Here is a 21,999-nt window from a genome sequence, read left to right on the forward strand (position 1 = left end):
CAATATTTTTTAGTCAATTTTGAATAAAATCAACAATAAATAATTTTTTTTTCGTTAAACCAAAGGCATATGTTGGAAAGCTCTATGCATTACAAAAGTTTTCGTGAAAAAATATTGTGAAAATTCGATCGGGATGAGAATACATTTTTAGTAAATACTTTCAAATCATTAAACCTTTTCACATTTTTTAAATTGATCAATATCTCAACCTTTACTTGACCAGTGTAGGTATTTTGGGTGTCAAATAATTTTTCTCTATCTTAGAAAATTTTTCCATATGTGAAATTTATCATATTATTCTAAGGTATTATTGAGACATTTATGGAATTGTGCATGATCAACAACTTTTTCGAATAAAAAATAATAATAATAATAATAAACTTTTTCGAATAAGAAATGATAACTTTAATGATGCTGTAACCAGTATAACATTCACGATTTATTAGATTTATTTATTAATGTTAATGTATGATAAGTCTTGTAATAAACACTCAAATATAATATTACGTGTCCACTGGAAAACAGACAGAGAAAGAATTACCTGTACAGTGAGAATGAAGAAACGGAGGTCGATAGGTCAATTAGTAGGTATTGGAGGCTGTGGGGGTGATCACGATACTGTTGGGAATATGTGATGGCATCATCACAGTTCCTCAATGGCGGAGTGGTTAACGCGTTCAACTAGAGACTGGGAGATTGCAGGTTCGATTCCTGCTCGAGGACATATCTTTTCTCAGTGCTTCCAATAAAAAGGTGAATATGCCTCTCCATAGTGCAACGTTTCGAACGCATCTTCATGGAAAACAAGATTTCAACACAAATTAGTTGTAGTGTTCTCATAATACAAGCAATATTTGCTCGGGACTACAAATATTGACTCTGATAAATAGAAAGTAATATTAAATTTGTTTCAGAAACATCAGAAATAAAATAGTTTTGTCTTCCCAAACCTACACAATAACGCCCACATATCATATTAGCTTGGACATTAGCAAATATTTTAGATTAGTAGAGCATATTATGACACAACTTAGAAATGGATAATGAAATAGCAAGACGTAAGTCGTGACAATTGCCACGAACACGAAGAGATGGAGAGAGAGAGATAAGGAGAAGGAAAGATATGTAAGAAATGGTAAATGATGGTTAGTGCCGTGCCTTAATTTCAATATTGTATGCGATGTTTTGATTCCTTCGGACATCCTTATTATAAATAATGCAACTGGTAATTTTCGCGCCATGACCAATATACCCTATAACTTACAAAAGAAGTAATTTTTTACGAGAATCTTGGGATTCAATAATACAGTTGCTCTCGGTGATGCAATGAGAACAATATAAATGTGAAATACAAGAGAAATCTATTATCGCACTACTAGGTGATTAACCCGGTGGTCGGTGTATTCATATACTGTACAATATCTAATTCATTAATGCGCACACTAATTTAATCCGATTAACACTATTGAGAATTAATATCGCATAATTGCAGGCGTTTGGTTTTTGGAATAAATATTGCATAATCTAAAATCTAATTATTTTGCATAAGAATTTTTCAAAATAGTGCTCCGAAACAGTATGAGCCAAACACGAAGAATAAAAAATTCAATTTTTTGAGTGAAAATATTACCATAGTTGAGAAATAGCTGAGAATTCGAATTGGCCAGCGGTCCAAATTGGCCGACTTCACCTTATTGTTTGTACAGTGGATAAGTAGCAAAACTGGTTGCTAGAACTTCACTGGGAGCTTTTGCAAATAGTGATACGTAGCATATAAGATACACATGAAAGTAATAATAACAGTAAACAATGAGTGAATGAGTGATTGTAAATGCTTCGGTTTTTATGTATATTTAGGGGGCATAGGGGTTTTTTTTTATAATGTTTGCCAATCTAATTTTTTTTTCGAATACATGAAGGCAAAATGTATATTGAATTTTCTTGCATATTGTAAAACAAACTTTATTTTCGAGGAAGAATTTTTAGTGACATGCCAAACCTTCTTTTCCACTCCCCTTCTAGTAGTAGTCAGTGCAAAAAATAAATGAAGTGCAGTTTCAATGATAGGCGCTCGTACGTTATCGAAAATTGGGAAATAAAGTAGGGTCTTAAAATATATTCAATTATTTTGTCCTTGACCCATCTTTTTATCAAATATTCGAATTCCAGTTCCTTTGGAGCTGTTTATTTAAATAATAGTCCGATTTGTTTAAAATTACCAGACAGTATTTTTGAAATGATTTTTGATTTTTCCAAGATTAATTTGATCCCCAACTTTGGGTTCAACGGTTCTATTTGCGCATTCAGTAATATTCACCTTCACGATGTTTGGTACCAACAGCTGGAACTTTGTCAATTGCTCTGATTATTCCAACGGTATGTACTCCTAAAACGTTAATATTTCAGATTGCGCAAAACGAAAAACAAATCAGGAAAACTCCTGTGTCCCTTAAGAAAGCCATGTAGTATAAGATATATTCAGCCGAAAATGCGTGAATAACCCCCCCTCCCCCACACTATGTACCAACCAGACTATAACCTATGGGCATTCTTGCTTGTTTGACGCGCTTAAATATAGGTACCAGACAATATATGTAATCAATACACGATTCCCCAAAAAATAATCTCTTTTTAAAAACGAACGGAATCAGCTGAAAAAGTTCAAAATAATTTCCACGAGGATTTGCGCCCGGGCACGACTGCAGATTGAGATATGCAATTTTATCCACCGAGACTGCTGTCAATGTAAAAGGAATGTATGTGTGTATATGAAAGCTGATTAATCGCACCGAAGTGATGAATCCTGCTCATCCTGCTTGGGCACGGTTAGAAGTGGGTGGAAGGATCGGTTGTTGCCACATAACAACAGACAAAGAATAACAAAAAACAATTCCGTGAGGGTCGGGGAGGTCGCCGCGGATTGAAATGTTATTTTTCACGGCTCTTTGAACCTGTCAAAGTTAGAGATGAAGCGTGGCGCCGGGAAATGAAATGGTACACCCAGCAGCAGCATCAGCGGAAAACACGCAAAACAACCCTGAGAAAGATAAACATAATTGCTCAGTGCGTCGCCGATGGTGATGCTTATATTCGTTATGCTGCGGATAGGAGGAAGATGCGCTCCTGTCTATTCCAATCCATCTTTGCTATCTATCCATCTACAGTCGGAGGCAGGAAAATTAGGGTAAGCTTATTCCCTTCCTGTACCACTAGTAGACAGGGGGAAGAGTATCGGAAGAATTATGGCCCGGGCGATGCGTATATATTCAAATAGAGTAATCCGACATGTACGCATTTCCTTTTTTGCCATTATCTGCAAGAATTCCACGGGAACAAGTGGCGCTGCAGGAGTCAATGATGATGATTAAAATAAACGGCCCTCGGGAGACTCACTTGTGCAATTGCTTTTTTGTCGGTGTTTTATTAGTGGCCATATTGTTACACATCTTCCCCGGCCAGACAGGTGGCTAGAAACCGAATGAGAATTATGATAGCTCTTTTTGATACGGGAACGGACTCGCATACAGTCCAGTTTATGATAGCTCAACATTCAAAAGACGCAACCATTCAAAAGTTGTCTCAGAGAACTTTATTATCTATTACAAGAAGATATTTTTTGTGCATGCTTTTTCTTTTTTTTCATACAGTATTCTTCAAACTTAGTATTAATTTTTTAATTGTCTTCGAATTTCCATTGCGCTGCAATTTGTAGATATCTAATTCAGAAATGTAAAAGGAATAAAAGATCCTTATTAATTTGCTGCCATACAGTCATAGTTCATTCCAGTGGGTAATGATTTTCACGACCCAAATGCCCGCCTTTGATCAGACTCCCATCATTCTTTTATTCACGTGCCCGAGCAAAACAATTAACATCGAAGTATTTAGTGTCACGAAGAAAAATGGGCTCGAGCACAGGACATTATGAATGGTTTCGTTTTTTTTTTGTTTGCTGCGAGCTGCGCTTCAATGCTTATTTCCATTCGATTTTCTTTCTCCGTGCTGATGGCGCTGCTGCCGCAGTGGACAGAATAATTGCCAAAGCACACGCCAAAGTAAACACGAACCGGGAGGGCACATTTCGGCAGCTGCAGCAAAAACAGAAAATCTCTTCGACATCTGGACCAGCCCCCCCGGTCGGGTGCTCCGCAAGAATTTGCACCAGAGTCTGGTTCGTACAATTACATAAATAATCTTTCCGTCCTTTAGTTTCCTCTCTTCCAGACCGTCATCGCTAGCTGAACCACACCAGCCGCGGGCACTGCTAAGACGACCAAATGAACAAATAATTTGAATGGGTTTTCAGTTATCGTACGTGAGACCTCGGTCTTTGCACTGCATTGGCAGCCACTTTTCGGAACAGCCAAACCCTTCCTAACAAAGCGCGAACCTCCAGCGATGGATGCCCCGGGCAGCTTGAGTGCAGGGAAAGATTTCACCAGTCCAACAGCGGCACGGCAAAATTTTCTATATAAAAATGTCATTTGTTCAACACTACAAAAAATCGCTAAATGCAGGCGTGCACAATGTTATGAAGAGAAGGATCGAATAGGACGTCATTGAAGTTGAATTTCATTTTTGTTGTGTTGTTTGGTTTTGCTGTCACCCTCATTTCCATTGAGTTGCACACTTCCATCCCAGGACTTGGATCGAAGCTGAAACGCGGGGGAGTAGACAATTCAATCGCTCGTTGACGACATATTTTGCTTCAATTTTTCAATCGGTCCTTTTTGCCGGTAACTATCATTAGTCCTCAATTGAAAGCAAATCGCCTCAGGATGGGATGAGGAACTCGATAATCAAAAGTAGGGACTCTTCAATAATCGTCGTGGAACGATTTCGGTTGAGCGTTCACAGTGAAAAAAATGACAATCTTGTAGAAGAAAGATAATGCAATCACTCTAAAAGATAACTTTTTAATAAAGATGCAGAAGGCAGACTTAGAATAAAAAATCGCAAATAGAACGAAAAGGAAAGTGCAACGCACGATTTTTCCGTCGTTTTCTGCAACGAAACAATTTCGTTTATAAAGAAGGTTCAGCTTTTTCCAAGAATTAAAATATGGTGAACAAATTATTTTCGTAACTATAACGAAGTATTTTGTGTGCTACTAAGTTTTAATGGTCGCAAAGTTCTTCTGTATCGACTTTGTTGACTATTTTCGGAAAATTGGTGACTAAGAGATTTGAATGGTATTAAAAATGAAATAAAGTATTCTAGAGCGAATCAGTTATAAAAGTTATAACTACAGCTGGGCAGGCTTATATGAGAATGATCGAAGGAAATAATCTTTTGTCACCAAAGTTTAGTAGCATGGTCGGTTAGAGAACAGGAATCCGGAATCAAGAATCCGAGTATGTTAGCTCGGTTGGCACGACGCACAGTGCCGTAGCAAAACAAAAATCGTTTTTAAAATTATTTTGCATGTTTTATATATCAAAGAGTACTGAAAATTAGGGTTCGTCGCGGTTGCGATAATTACCGCAACCGCGCGGTATTTACCGCACCCGCACCGCAAAATCTGCGGTGCGGTGAGACACTTTTTCCCGCAGATGCGATGCGGGAAAGAGCTTTTACCGCGCGGTTTTACCGCAACCGCACCGCAAAAAATAAATTGATAAAGTGATAATTTTGATTATTCTAAATTGATAAACAGACTGCTATTACAAAAGAAAATCTAGCTGTGCCCGAAATATTTTGATGCTATTATTTTTACGACATATTTTGGACTAGTTATTTGACACTTCTAAGTAAAAATTCACAAACTAACCATTTCAAATACATAAAATGCAAGATCCAAATAGAGACAAAATTATTCGATCATTTAAAAACAATAAATTTGTACTCTTAAATCCAATTTAAAAGTGCATCACTTCTCCCGATTTCTGTTGGTAATCGTGGAATTGTGAATCGTTTTCGATATCAATTTTTCAATTGCGAATTTTGACTAATATAAAGGAATTAGAGATGAACTAATTATGCTGGGACTTAAACACAACCCAAAGAATATAATTATCTTCGTCAAACCAAACGAATTTACAATAATTGGCAGTAAAGGATACAAATGTATGAAAGCGTCCAAAATAAGGAGGGGTCCAAATATGGATGATTATTCTATCATTCGTTCATCAGCATCGTATTTCTATCTTCTTTGATTGCTGTGTAAATTCAATGTGAATTTTTCTACAGTCAATTTTAATGGACTCTTTCTGAAAAAGTATGCTACATAACTTTTTTTTCGCGAACTTCCATTCAAATTTACTATAATTTTCTACCAAATTAAGTCCTAATATTTTTCAGTTAAGACTATTTTGTAGCTTTTTTGAAGCTTTTTTTTGCCAAATACCACATAGTTTGACTCCCGTTCACTGCAATTGAAGTTTTTGCCTTTGGCTTATTGGCAAAATATTAGAGGAAAATACATTAAATGCTAGAACTTTCGAACTAGCCTTAGGAAAATTACACTTCATACATTTTCAAAGGAAGCAATCTTAGTTGTTGAATGAGAATACATCTGTTTCTTGAAGAATTCGGAAGATAGTGTTTTGAGATATATTGTCCGTAAAACCCCCTATTTTTAAAAATCATTTCTGCTGTATGCTACAAATCATACATTTTTTGCAGTCTTTCTAATGTTCAATAATTCTGTACCGGTTGAGACCAGACACCTGATTAGATGTAATGTATAGAGCAATTTTTTCGTCAAATATGGCGCCGTTCTTATTGATGAAATACAATATGTTTTTATTTCACTGTTGTTGTGAACAGCCCCACTGGGTTGTTGGCCACTACAGCCATAACGATGCGTCTTGCAACACGCCAGTAAACAGACTCAGGCTAATCTGTCATAACTGGCACCTAGGCGAAGGAAGAAAATAAAAACAAAGGAGATAAAAGATTTAAAGCGATAGTAGCGAAAGGATAGTGAATTTAATGAATTTGGATCAAAAGGATAGTGAGTTTAAATCAAAAGGATAGTGAAGGTTTAAGTGGTTCAATAGTGTAAGGAGTTAATACGGTTAAAATCAAATAAGTAGTACGGCAGTAAATTTAAGTACGGTGAATTTGTATCTAACACATTACTTTCCGCCACAGGTAGTTATTACAGATAAAACCTAACCTAGTAATCCAGTGAATTGATATTGCTACTGATACTTCGAAGCAAGCAGTTAGTACGGTTAGAAGTCACAGGTACGGCGAATTATATATAAAACTAATGTGGCTAAAACTTAACCTATTATCACAGATAGCTATCACAGACAAGTCAGACTCTGTAGTAATCTGTTACTGAAGGAAAATAAGTGGAACACCAAGTAATGTAAGTGCAAATTAGTATAATTGAACAACAATTGAATTCAATAAATATTATTTTAGCTTTGATCTGCTAACAAGCTGATTCAAAGAGTGTTCTCTTCTTCGTTGTATTCTGAACAAAATCAAATATTACTTGATCGATTCGGATACCCTCAAAGGATGGAAGACTTCTCGACCAATAACCACTGCATGCACTGCCAGGACCCAGATGACGTAGACGATATGGTGCAGTGTGATATTTGCCAAATGTGGGCTCATTTCCGTTGTGCTGGAGTTTCGGATGATATTAAGGACAGCCCTTGGAGCTGCGCAAAATGCTGCAACCAGTTGCGCATACCAAAGCAGTCGAAAAAGACGGCCAAAAGGGCAGGGGCCAGAAGTGAAGGAGGATCGGTGAGGAGTGCAGTATCGGTACTGGATGCTTCGCTACGGCAGCTGGAAGAAGAGCAGTTGTTACAGGAAAGAGCTTTAGCAGAAGATCGCGTATTACGGATGAAACGCTTGGAGATGGAACGCGTACTCAAGGAAAAAAGGCTACAGCAAGAAAAAGAGCTTTTAGATAAGGAACAACAGCAGGAGCGGGAGCTCCAAAACCGTCTGTTAGAACAAGAGCGAGAAATGCTGGGAAAGCGTTTGGCTGATGAGGTAGCTTTTCAAAAAAGACGACAGGCGTTGCGTCAACAGTTTCAGGAGCAAATGGAATCAGTCAAGGAATTTGCAGATGACGATGGAGCTGTAGGTGGTGATGATTTTGAAGAAAGAAGTCAGGCGAAAGGGCTTTCGAGCAAAAAGAAAGTTCAGAACTGGTTGTTCGAACAAGGCAGAACACATGGAAAACAAGAGGATACGATGGTCGATCCACGGGGAGCTTATCCCAAAGAATCAAGAGGGCAAGTCATTGAAAGGAAGCCTACGAGCACTCTATCCATAGAGGGAAGAACGGTGGAGGAACGAGAAGAAACCGCCAACCAAGAAACGGAGGATGAAGATGAAAATCATTTCAGCAAAGGGGAGCTTGAGCGTTTTGTGAATCTAATAAGAGGTCTTAGGCGAAACGGGTCGGGGCATGAACCGGTCAGGTCTACGAAGGCTCGCCAGACTGAATCCAAACTTCTGCCTACAGTCGAAGGAGAGCCAGGAAGGTATGAAAGGAAAATTCAGAACTGGTTGTTTGATCACGGCAAATCTCAGGAAAATCAAGAAGATGCTATGGTCGGTACACAGGGAGTCGTTCCCAAAGGATCCAGAAAACAAATCGGTTCGAAGAAGCATACGAGCACTCTATCTAAAATGGGAAGATTGATGGAGAAACTGGAAGAAATCGCGAATCAAGAAACGGAGGAAGTTGAGGAAAATGATAGTGATTTCAGCAGAGAGGAACTAGAACGTGTCGCGAATCTACTAAAAAACCGTAGGCGAAACGGGTCGGGGCACGAACTGGTCGGGCCTACGAATGCACAGCTGGCGGCTCGCCAGGCGGTATCCAAACATCTGCCGATATTCAAAGGAGAGACAGAAGTCTGGCCAATCTTCATTAGCAGTTTAGAGTACACCACAAAGGCGTGCGGATTCACTAACTTGGAAATCGTGGTGCAGGAAATCGTAGACAAACTTCCTCCAACCTATAAATTGGAATGGGTTCGCTTCAAGCGGAGCAAAATTGGCACTCCTCTCAGAGTCTTTACGGATTTCATGACCGGTATAGTTTCCGACGTGTCCGAAGTAAGCGAGTTCTCAATCGTGGATTCGGAAGATCCGCCCCGCTTTAGTAAAATGCGACCAAAGAAGGAGTTCATGCATGTACACACCTCCACGTCGAATGGAAGGGAGTTGTCACCGGACAGGAAGTCCAAATTGCTCTGTTGGCTGTGCAGAGGAGCAGAACATAAAATCAGGTTTTGTGAGGAGTTTAAACAGCTCAGTGTTTCGGAACGCTTCAAAGTCGCAGAACGATTCGGTTTGTGCGTTCTATGCTTGAACAACCACGGAAAAAACCGCTGCAACTTCAAGCTTCGCTGTAATGTGATGAATTGTCAAGGCAATCATCATCCGCTTCTCCACCGCGCAAGCAATACAGTGCCGGTGGTAGAAGCTAAATGCAATACTCACTCTCGCTTGAGTCGTTCCGTTATTTTCCGAATGGTGCCCGTGACCATACATGCTGGAAGCACTATGTTGGACGTCCTGGCGTTTCTGGATGAAGGTTCGTCAGTGACTCTAATCGAGGACGATATAGTCACCCAACTGAAAATAAGCGGGGAGGCCGAACCACTGGTTGTAACTTGGACTGGAAACGTGAAACGCTACGAAAATCAATCGAAGAAGGTGAACTTAACGGTGTCCGCGAGAGATGCGGCCGAAAAATTGCCATTGCTCAACGTGCGTACAGTAACGCAGCTTGATTTGCCAAAGCAACGTATAAAGTTCCAGGAAATCGCCGAGCATTATCCTCATCTGCGTGACATACCAGTGAAGGATTACACCCTGGAGGAGCCAAAATTAATGATTGGACTGGATAATGTGCATCTATTTGCTCCCATTGAATCGAGGATAGGGCAACCGGGTGACCCAATTGGCGTGAAGTCGCTGCTAGGCTGGACGGTATATGGACCAGTGAAACAACAACCATCAATGCAAGATGCGTATATGAATCTGCATGATGTAATACCTGTTACGAATCAGGATTTACATGATATCTTGCGAAACCAGTTTGTACTGGAGGAGGCGGGTATTTCGGCTGTAGTACCAGAGTCGGTTGAAGACGAACGAGCTCGAGCTATCTTGAAAGCAACAACGATTCGAGTGGATGGTCGTTTTGAAACAGGGCTGATTTGGCGTGCGGATCAACGACGATTTCCGAACAGTTATCCAATGGCCGAAAGGCGAATGAAGGCGCTAGAAAGAAAACTGGAGAGAGATCCGGAACTACACCGCAGGGTAAACCAGCAAATACAAGACTACGAGACAAAGGGCTACGCACACAAAATTACCGCAAAGGAGCTCTCTGAAACGGATCCAGCGAGTGTCTGGTATCTCCCGCTAAATGTTGTACTGAATCCACGAAAACCGGGAAAATTACGTTTGGTGTGGGATGCGGCTGCGTCGGTAAATGGAGTTTCACTGAATTCCGAATTGTTGAAAGGTCCTGATATGCTGACATGTCTTCCTGGCGTAATTCAACGTTTTCGAGAACGACGTTTCGGGTTCGGTGGTGATATCAAAGAAATGTACCACCAGCTTCGAATCCGGGTTAAGGACAAGCAAGCCCAACGGTTCCTATACCGGTTTGATTCAGCGCAGCCTGTGCAGATTTATGTGATGGATGTGGCAACGTTTGGTTCGACCTGTTCACCCTGTTCTGCGCAGTTCGTGAAAAATCTGAATGCCGAAAATTTTGAAAAACAATATCCGGACGCAGCAGCAGCAATCATCGAAAAACACTATGTTGATGACTATTTCGACAGTGTGGATACCGTCGAGGAGGCGATTAAGCGAGCAAGCGAGGTAAGACTGATCCACTTACAAGGGGGATTTGAAATTCGAAATTGGGTTTCCAATTCCAAAGAGTTTTTACAAGCAATGGGCGAGCAATGCTGTAACCACTCCATACATTTTCATCAAGATAAGGAAACAGAAATGGAGAGAGTTTTGGGAATTGTGTGGGACCTCAATAGAAACGTTTTATCCTTTTCTACAACACCGCGGGTGGATTTTCAGTCAATGCTCTTTGGTGCTGAGCGCCCAACGAAAAGGGCCGTTCTCAGTTGTGTCATGGCCAAGTTCGACCCACTAGGTTTCCTATCGCCGTTCACGATAATTGGAAGAATACTAGTGCAGGACTTGTGGAGGACGGGTTGTGGATGGGATGAACTGATTGATGATCTGTCGTTCGAAAAATGGACCAAGTGGACTAAAATGTTGCCAGAGATCGCCAAAATTCAAGTACCGAAAAGTTATTTTGGAGAGGCACGATCTGATCAGTACGAGAATCTTCAGTTGCATGTCTTCACCGATGCGAGTGAAAATGTATATGGCTGCGTAGCATACTTTCGGATCCAAATTGATGGGGAGGTTTGCTGTGCGTTAGTAATGAGTCGAAGCAAGGTGGCTCCACTCAAACAACTTACCATCCCGCGGCTTGAACTGCAGGCTGCTGTGCTAGGTGCCCGATTGGCGGAATCTATTCGGCGCAATCATAGCTTGAAAATTAACCAACAGTTCATCTGGACAGATTCGCGGAATGTCCTTTCTTGGATCAAATCCGACCAACGGCGATACCGACAGTATGTGGGCTTTCGCATAGGTGATATCCTCAGTCACACTAGCGTATCGGACTGGCGATGGGTTCCGACGCTAAATAATGAAGCGGATCGAGTAACGAAATGGAAGCGCGGAGCGAGCTTACACTCAAATAGCTCTTGGTTTAAGGGAGCGGACATTCTGTTCCGCAAGGAAATGGAATGGCCAGAGCAGCCCGTGATACCGGCCAACATCAACGAAGAACTGAAAGCGCATTTGCTTGTCCATGATGTCACACTATCGTGTGCACTTTTAGACATATCTCGTATCTCAAAGTGGCGAATTCTAGTGCGTACGATGGCGTGCGTTTATAGATTCGTGTCCAACTGTCGGCGGAAAATCGAAGGCCGTCCAATTGAAACACTGAAGGCAACAAAGAGCCAGGCGAAGTACTTGAAGAAAGTAGATTGGATGATGGAGCGTAAGCCTTTGAAGCAGGAAGAGTACGAGAAAGCGGAATACTATCTTTTTAAGGCTGCGCAGTCGGAAGTGTACGAGGACGAACTAAAAGTGTTGTTACACAATCGGGAACATCCGGTGGACAGATGGTTAACTGTAGAGACGTCCAGTCCGTTATATAAACTAGCTCCTCTTGTAGACGATAAAGGGATGGTGCGTATGGAAGGCAGGACGAAAAACGCAGAATTTCTGCCCTTCGATCTTCGTTTTCCGATTATTTTACCAAAGGAGCATCCTCTGACAGCAAAGCTTGTGCAACACTATCATGAGAAATTTGGTCACGGATATCGGGAAACTGTAAAGAATGAACTAAAACAGCGATTCTATGTTCACGGTATTGGAGGAGTCGTTCAAAAGGTGGCGAAGGCTTGTGTTTGGTGTCGAGTTAATCGTAGTCGTCCACATACTCCAAGGATGGCGCCTTTGCCCATCCAACGGCTAATCCCATATCAACGTCCATTCAGCTACGTCGGTGTAGACTATTTAGGTCCATTCGAAGTGGTGGTAGGTCGCCGTAAGGAAAAACGCTGGATTGTGTTGTTTACTTGCCTGGTGATACGGGCAATCCATTTGGAGGTGGCCTGCAGCCTCACCACGCAAGCATGTTTGATGGCTATTCGAAGATTTGTTTGTCGTCGAGGGCCGCCTTTGGAGTTCATCTCCGATAATGGAACTAATTTTAGAGGTGCGAGCAGAGAGCTTGAGGAGATGGTCAGAAACATTAGTGAGGAGTGTGCCAACGAATTTACCAGCGCTCGTGTAAAGTGGAGTTTTAATCCTCCAGCCGCTCCACACATGGGGGGCGTTTGGGAGAGACTGGTTCGATCGGTAAAAGAAGCGTTGGAGGTGATGGATGATGGAAGGAAACTGACCGATGAAATCCTTCTTACATCAATGAACGAAGCGGAGGATATGATTAATTCGCGGCCGCTAACGTATGTATCGCTGGCAAATGATGCTGAGATGTTAACACCAAACCATTTTCTTCGGGGAGTGTCCCCGAATGAACCTCAACTAACTCCTCCTTCTCCTCATTCGGCAGAAGCGCTGCGGAATGCTTATCAGCGATCGCAGCAGCTGGCAACACAGCTGTGGAATCGCTGGATTAAAGAATATCTGCCGACCCTTAATCAACGAACGAAGTGGTTCAATGAGACGAAACAATTGGAAGTCGGAGATCTTGTTTACGTCGTTGAAGGAGATAAACGGAAGCAATGGGTACGTGGAGTGGTCGAGGAACTTATTGGGTCTAGCGACGGACGAATACGGCAAGCTTGGATTCGTACGAGATCGGGAACGCATAAACGGGCTACTGCTAAGTTGGCTGTACTGGAGATAAGAGACAGTAACACTGATCCGGATGCGGTCATCGAACCAGGATTACGGGCCGGGGAAATGTTGTGAACAGCCCCACTGGGTTGTTGGCCACTACAGCCATAACGATGCGTCTTGCAACACGCCAGTAAACAGACTCAGGCTAATCTGTCATAACTGGCACCTAGGCGAAGGAAGAAAATAAAAACAAAGGAGATAAAAGATTTAAAGCGATAGTAGCGAAAGGATAGTGAATTTAATGAATTTGGATCAAAAGGATAGTGAGTTTAAATCAAAAGGATGGTGAAGGTTTAAGTGGTTCAATAGTGTAAGGAGTTAATACGGTTAAAATCAAATAAATAGTACGGCAGTAAATTTAAGTACGGTGAATTTGTATCTAACACATTACTTTCCGCCACAGGTAGGTATTACAGATAAAACCTAACCTAGTAATCCAGTGAATTGATATTGCTACTGATACTTCAAAGCAAGCAGTTAGTACACTCAAAATAATCCACACGTTAATATTACGTGAAACGCCACATAAGTTCCAAAAAATGCTTCTTCACCTCAGTTTACCTGACAAAGATAACAATCATCGGACTATGAATAAATATGAAATGAAACGCATGTTACTATCATTGCAATTGTCCTATCTCTCTTACGTGAAAATCACGTACTCGTTTCAATTCATTATGACAGCCAAATTTTGTGTTCATTCTGTGATGTATCCAAGGCAAGATGGCGTCTGCTGAAAACAATTTGTAAGAGCTGCTTTTAGATTTGGGTAAAAACGATTTAAGATTACCTCTTGTTTTATATTAATAAATATTTTTTTTATATATTGCCCTTCTCGCGATCTTTTGTGACACATAATACAGCAAGTATATAATGAAGCCGTTATCGAACCGGAAAAGTTGAACCAGAACCGTTTTCGCCGGAGGTTTATGGTGAAATTTCATTCGATCTTATTTTTTTTGAAGATCCACGAAATAGAGAAACCTGATGTTCCCTCACGATACGGGTAAGGAAAGACTGCCAACTTCAAAATGTGAATGCGATGATTTGGAAAGAATTATGGTGATTATGAACTGATTAAAGAAATCATCTGGCAGATGAACACCGGGAAAAATAACTTCTACTACGATCATTTTTGTGAACAATTTTGCCGAGTGTCGATCATCTGTTGAAAGAACGCACCACTGATCTTAAGGACGGTGCGAGAATTGTATCGCCTAAAAGTTTTTGCCCACTTACCTTCCGCATAACCGGTCGTAATCTTAGTGACATTGGAACGATAATGTATGTCAGTGAAACGTCCCCCTTGATAGGTTCCGTTTCGAAAACGGGGAAACTCGTATCCGGTTATTTGCACCTGATTAATCGCAACAAGTTGGAAAGATATTTACAGCAATTGAAAACAAAGGAGTCAATAACGGCGAGGAAGCTAATAGTTCCAACACTGCTTCTAGGTCTAAAACATGTCATACCCACATCGGTTATTAATAATGATGAAACTAGCTCAGATAGTGAAGCCGATTCTGGGCCCTTAGAGAGTGGCAGTCGGCGCCGATCCGCTCAGCTTTCACTCTGACATCATCCCTTTGGTTTGCAGCAAGTAAGTTTCTCGCATCTTAATGTCAGTTTCAGCCCCAGCTCAGCTTCTCGCCGCCACTCTGTAAGCACCCTAATGCGTTATCTGCGAGAAAGACAGTCCGACTGGTGTAGTGGGAAGGAGAAGAATAGCCAGTCGGAAGAAGAGAACAATACCCGTGCTTAGAAACGGCCGCATACCGGTGGCAACAAAAAAACGCAAAATTACCTGAACCAAAACACCCAAAAAAATCCCGCGGTACTAACTGCTCAACAGGCTTTTTCTATGTTTGAGTCAAATGCGAGTTTCACTGTATTCAAAAATTACGCTTGAATTATTGAATTGAACGACAACCCTTCTACTAAAATGCTCAATATCGGTATGTTTCGATAAGGAGAACAAGAATGTACTCGATGTGCAGCTACCTAATTCTGAACAATAATATTATAGTAGAGAAAAAGAGTACAAATCATGTTAGTCTAAGCACGACTTTCAACTTATTTTATTTTCAATTATTTAAATCTATCCTACCGTAGATCATAGCTGACTACTTGTGCAAATGCTAGCGCAAAAAATATACTAAAACCGACTAATTGAGGAATGTCGAAAGTGTGAGAAAGGTGCTTAGCATAACGTAACTTGTATCTGTCTTTAATACACTGCTCAAAATTGACAAACCTTTTCTCATCAAAATAAGGCCTAGTTCAGTCATAGAATTGATTTACAAATGATAAGATTAGCCACCAAAATCGGCGGAACTAAAATAACGTAAGTGGAAATAACATACCAAAACTACTAATAACATCGTAACTTTAATTTTTCTTTATAGCACTCTTTTGAATATCTTGATCGCAAATTTTCGTTCCGTTCAATAAAAAATCACCTTTGGTGAGCATTTTGGCTGGTATGGTTTTTAAATAACATTAAAACCAAAACTTCGAAAATGTCATCGTCCATTATTTTCTATGTTTGGGGTAAATGCGAGTTTCGCTGTATTCAAAAATTCGGCTTGGTTTATTTGCATCATCAATGAAACTACTTTGTTTTGATTTGTTTGGAAAACGTTTGGGTCGCGGGTAAGTTTAATTTTGAATTATTATTTTATGAATATTAATTTTCACCTTTGTAACTGTGCGACAGGTTTCACTACCCGTTCGGATATGGGTCCTGCACGAGATGCTAATTATGTGCCGTAAGTAACTCTTCAATCTCACTTGAAAACAATCACTAATTTCAGTGCACTCCGCAGTGACGATAGACACGCACCGGCCAAGCGCAAGAAGAGGAGGTTGACTAGGAGTTTAGTGGTTACAGCGGTTCGTTGTTCTGTACGATAAATGTGACGCTATGCAGATGCCATCTACGAGAGCATCGATAAACGTATGGACGAGCAGCAAAACAAAAAACAACGTAATCCACGAGCGAGAGTTTAATGCGCATCCGGATATTATTCTGTCTATGAATTTAGGAAATGAAACCACCAGTACGATCGACGCTCATTCAGGATTGGCATCGATGATTCCTGGCAGTGCAACACCCGGGATGCTCATTCCCAGCGGTGATTTAGATTCAAGAAAAAATGGTCAAACTAGGAATATGCTAATGAACTGGAACAGGTTTCAGATTCTGTAGCAGGTCAGACGGTTGTGGATACAAAGGGTTATTTGACTGATCTTCAGAACATGATCTCAACCTGCAGTGGGGACGGACATCAATGACATTAAAAAAGCTAAATTGTTGCTCAAAAGTGATCGAGCTTTCGAGCATATACCAAATTCTGTGTGATTGTGGAAGGCAGCTGTAGAGATGGAAAATGCAGAATATGCTAAAATTTTACTTTCAAGAGCTGTAGAATATAGCAACACAAGTGTTGAACTTTAGCTTGCTTTAGCCCGGTTAGAAACATGCGAAAATACTCGAATGGTGCTAAATAAAGAAAATATTCCGACGGATCGACAGATTTGGACAACCGCTTAAGTTGGAGGAAGCCAATGGAAACATTCATATGGTGGAAAATATCATCGATCGAGCAATGACTTCGCTTAGCGCTAACGGTGTAGAGATCACCCGAGATCAGTGGCTTCAAGAAGCAATGGAAGGAGAAAAGGACGGTGTCATCAAATGTTGTCAGGTTATCATTAGCTGGAATTGACGAGGAAGATCGAAAACAAACTTGGATTGATGATGCAGATCACTGCGCTAAAGAAGGGGCCTTCGAATGTACCCGTGCCGACTACAACTATGCTCTTTCTGAGTTTTCTTCCTAAAAAAGCAATTGGTTACGGGAAGCCTACTTCGAAAATAATCACGGAACTCGTAAATGTTTAGAAGCCACACTACAATAAGCAGTTACCCACTGTCCAAACTCAGAAGTTCTTTGGTTAATGGGTGCAAAATCGAAATGGTTGGCCGGAGATGTATTAGCAGCGCGTGGCATTTTATCCCTTGCTTTTCAAGAAACAAATTAATGTTCTCAATGACGACAGTGTTACTCGTATGAATGAAGTCGGACATGCTATAAACAGGCGCGAGCACTCACACTCACAGTAACTGAAAAAATCCCACTGATCACACCCACACCCACACATCCCACACACCCAAAAATCCCACCACAAATATTCAACACGGTTGGTTAATTTAGTTTTTTAGTTCAATCTCATCAACATGTTTTGTTTCCTCCAACCCCCAGATAAACGGATCGACACCTACCTACCCGAACGATTATACCAACGAGTGCGAGGGATATTTTGCTGCCGCACATAATGTCATCGAGAGCATAAAATGTAACGAGGAACGGAGCAACTACTCGGTCTGTCCATTTGGATTCCAACATTTGGACTTTGTGATTGCCAGCAATCCAGTATGTGCAGGCGATCAGAAATGCTCATCACGGACTGGTCGCTGGGAACCGATCACTCTCGGTAGGAACACGGTCCCAAAAGATCGAACGAGTCGAATACCGAAGTCAAATGTATGTTTTTTCAGGTTCGTGTTCGAGCTGAGGAGTTTTTGAAAATAACCTTTTTGTTTGCTTTATCAGCAATTTTGATGAATAAGAGAGAGAGTATCGATATATGAGATTCATCTGTGTAATCTGCAAAGTATTTCAAACTAGCACAATTCTTCTGCTCTACACTGTCTGGTCGGGAAAATTTCTTAGAGAATCCGAAAGGTCCCATATGGACAATATCATCTGAGGAAATATACGCACTGGTTCGGTACTAACCAAGCAAGACTAGTACGAAAAGGAAAGCGGAACCGGGCTGCTTTGATTCATATTATTCTGTACGATACTTTGTCGGCTATGGATGTTAAACTGAGCTTGAATATACTCAAACAGGTGTTCGAGGACGCACTAATGACGAAGTCGAAACGAAAAGAAAGGAATTCATTGGTTATAACGTTCGAGGGATCTGTATTACCAATCTCGCTTTATTCCAAGCATTGAAAGGTATGCATCGTGGTTTGGACAAATCTGCTGAGGGTTAGGAAGACCGCTGAATCAAGAAAATGCTTTTTTTACCAAAACCGTTGATTGTGGAAAAAGTGTAGGATATTTTCTGGAGGCTGGCCGGGTTTAGCCATAACAGATCGGTATCTTCACACTCTATGAAAGTTAGCATGCTTATTTTGTGCAATATCAAGGAACGCTTTGCTTTCATTGTACGTCATTCTCCGGCATACCTGGTCGAGCCAAATAAGTCATCATCATAGCTGCTAATTCAAATATGCATCCCAAGCAGCACCTGTGGAATCATTTGCTGATACTGCTGAAATAATTCATGAATTTGATTGTCAACGCATGAATTCTAGATCGCATAATGACAACTCATAAATAAATCACAATTGCGCAGACTTCTCCGGATGTTCGTTTGGAAATTCAAGTGAGTTTAATGGATGTTACGTCTGCTACTTTCTATTTGATTATTGAATAGCTACTCTTTTACTACGATCTAATAATTGTTTCTAATTTTTTCCTCCCTTTGCTGATCGCAATCGGTAGCATGGTAAAGGACTAAGAATCCTGCCATTGGACATGTTCACACGTTCTCACAACCCGATCAGATACATAAAGTTTTGGTTTTGGGAACTGCATCATAATATCCGGCAGTTTAATATGACGCACACTGATATTATTAATATTAAAGAAACTATAAGTACGTTACATTAAGTGTCCGGCATGTCCATCGCGATATCGATGTGTGTCATAACGCCCGAAACATTATGGCGATTTCGTATATTATGACGCACAGTCTGTTTTGGATTGTATGACGCACCCCATGTGCGTCATAATATAGATTATCATCTGCAAGGCATGGATTATAATATCCGGCGTCAAAATTTCCAAGTGAAACAAAATGATCCATGCCTGACGGAACATCATAATCAAATTTGAGAAATCTGCCTAACCATAGATTGCTTTCTGTACCAAACGAGGCAATGTTGTCTTGACATTTTTGTAACTTTTCAAATTGGGCCTAACACTACAATTCTAATTTGCAATTCGACGGATACGGACGTCAACTAAGCACGGATGTGTTGAAGTATATCGATTTCGGTTGAATTGTAACATAACCATTAGGAACCGATCAAGAACTCATCATATTATGTGGTCCATTTTATCTAGAAGGATGCTTCTTTCGATAGTATTCAGATGGTGTTGGGAATGTTTGCAGTGATAATAGCGTTTCTACTTGGAATTACTCGTGACTGTTTGGGCACAATCGTGAAGATGACGCTGATGGTGTTACATACATCAACAATTAGCCAAAGAACTTCCTATTGTAACGATCTCTATGCTCGATAGAACGACCGCCTGGAACGGGTAAAACCCGTACATCGACCACGATTGTGCAACAGTAGATGCACCGGAACGCCGGACCGTTTCTCGTATGTACACCACGTAACACCGCCGATGACAGTTGACAGAAACAATTAATCATTCCAACTTAAAGTGGAATCACGGCAAATGATGTATGTATATTCCATGTTATATCAAAATCACCAGTGTGGATGCTTTTTAATGCAGGGAGGATTCCATCATCATATCCTGCGTTTGTTTCAAAAAGCATTGCTTAATTTAATATTATACTCCTCAGAAAGTAAGTTTTTTTTGAAATCATAGCGATATTGAATTTTTAACAATGTCATAATATTTCAGGTCAGCGGTTTTAAAGAAGACAACAAAGTAATGGTGAAAGTCTATGATTCAATTCATAAAACTAAAAACAGTCGCTAACACTTTGAATGATAGTTCCACTTTATGAACACTATGTATTACGCCAAGGTGGTGAAGTCACTACGGCATAAGCTTCTTTGGAATATCCTCCGGCAATCCAGGTGAGATGAACAGTCATCATAGATAGCCCTGTTGTTTACTGATTATCATTTTCATTATTGAACATATTGTTTTTGTCCTGTTATGGTTTAAATTATGTACATCTTTTCGTCCAGGTGAACTGATAAAGTAACCCGCCATTGGACATGCTCAGTAGTACTCACGACCCCATTAGTTACTTTTCTCAGGAGCAGGCAGCAAATAACAAGTTTGTGCCAACAATGCAATGCAGGTGGCCGAATAAGCGGCATCAAAATCGCAATCGGCGCCAAACCGAAGCAACGACTAGTAAGTCCATCTTCAAAAAGAATATGCACGCTAATCGGGTTTTCTGACTCATGTAATGTTCCAGTCGAGTCTCAGCCTCTCATAGTAGTCCCTGGAATCGATGTTATAGTGTTCCAATATTACAAAAGCCAAATAAATAATTCTAAAAAGTTCATTTTGTTATTTTTTTCTTTGATGTTTTTCGTTTCTTGCTATCATTTTATTTTCCAGCAATTCCTCGTTCGCCTCAGAATAAGTAGTCCTTGGCAAACTAATTCGAAAATAGTTTACTTTAAACTAAGGTCGGTTTAGTCTATAGCCAAACTAAATAAAGCAAACCAAAAATGGTTGGAATTCAAGCTTCAAGTGATTATTTGAGGACACAATGTAATATGTGTCCTGTCGTGTTATCTCGCATGTGGTCTGCTCAATACAATATTCAACAATCTTTCATGTTACACAAAAGATAAAATTCAATGGCGGATCACATGCCATTTACAAGTTGTCTAATGAATTTTACAAGTACACCACATAGCTACTATTAAAATACTTAATAAAAGATACGAGAGAAGTCACGTTAGTATTACGTGAAATTCCGGTGGAATGAGAATCCAAATGATTTTTTTCATAAAAATTACCGACGTATCATATAGGTTCTATTAAGACACCTTGTAAAAAACACGTGAAAAGTCATGTAAGTATTACGTGAAACACAGGTGAGTGTTCATGAGTTCATTCTGTGTTACCAATGATCCATGTAAGTGTTACGTGAAAAGTGCGATGGAGAAAAACCACATATGTTTTCACGTAGCATTAACGTGTGGATTATTTTGAGTGTACGGTTAGAAGTCACAGGTACGGCGAATTATATATAAAACTAATGTGGCTAAAACTTAACCTATTATCACAGATAGCTATCACAGACAAGTCAGACTCTGTAGTAATCTGTTACTGAAGGAAAATAAGTGGAACACCAAGTAATGTAAGTGCAAATTAGTATAATTGAACAACAATTGAATTCAATAAATATTATTTTAGCTTTGATCTGCTAACAAGCTGATTCAAAGAGTGCTCTCTTCTTCGTTGTATTCTGAACAACTGTATTGGAATATATGCGCTACTATATAGAAGTACTGGTATTTCGACTTTAAATTTTTGTTGGTGAAATTCCTTTAAGAATGAAAGGTGGTTTTACTACGTAAATGCGAAAATCATACATTTTATTTTCATATGTCAAAAGCATTGAAAATATGAAAATTTAAAGAAAAAAATATGCAACTTCATTTCTTATTACATTTTTATTCCCCTTTTTCAATTAACTGAAGGGTTGCTAAAATAAAAGTTTTCCTATTACTGTAGTAGAACGTTTTTTAATGTATAATGTTTGCCTTCAAATGAACGGAATTTTATTAAT

At 40.1% G+C, this 21,999-nt stretch overlaps 1 protein-coding gene and 1 pseudogene across 1 annotated transcript; both read left to right on the plus strand.

Moving 5' to 3' along the window:
• Positions 1-7,473: 7,473 nt before the first annotated feature.
• On the plus strand, positions 7,474-13,476 carry LOC131687891 (uncharacterized). The gene has a single exon (XM_058971982.1). The coding sequence runs from the start codon at positions 7,474-7,476 to the stop codon at positions 13,474-13,476; it is 6,003 nt and encodes a 2,000-aa protein (XP_058827965.1).
• Positions 13,477-16,327: 2,851 nt separating this feature from the next.
• On the plus strand, positions 16,328-17,448 carry LOC131687892 (pre-mRNA-processing factor 6-like; annotated as a pseudogene).
• Positions 17,449-21,999: the final 4,551 nt, after the last annotated feature.

This window comes from Topomyia yanbarensis, chromosome 3 (assembly GCF_030247195.1).
Source record: "Topomyia yanbarensis strain Yona2022 chromosome 3, ASM3024719v1, whole genome shotgun sequence".
Classification (NCBI taxonomy): domain Eukaryota; kingdom Metazoa; phylum Arthropoda; class Insecta; order Diptera; family Culicidae; genus Topomyia; species Topomyia yanbarensis.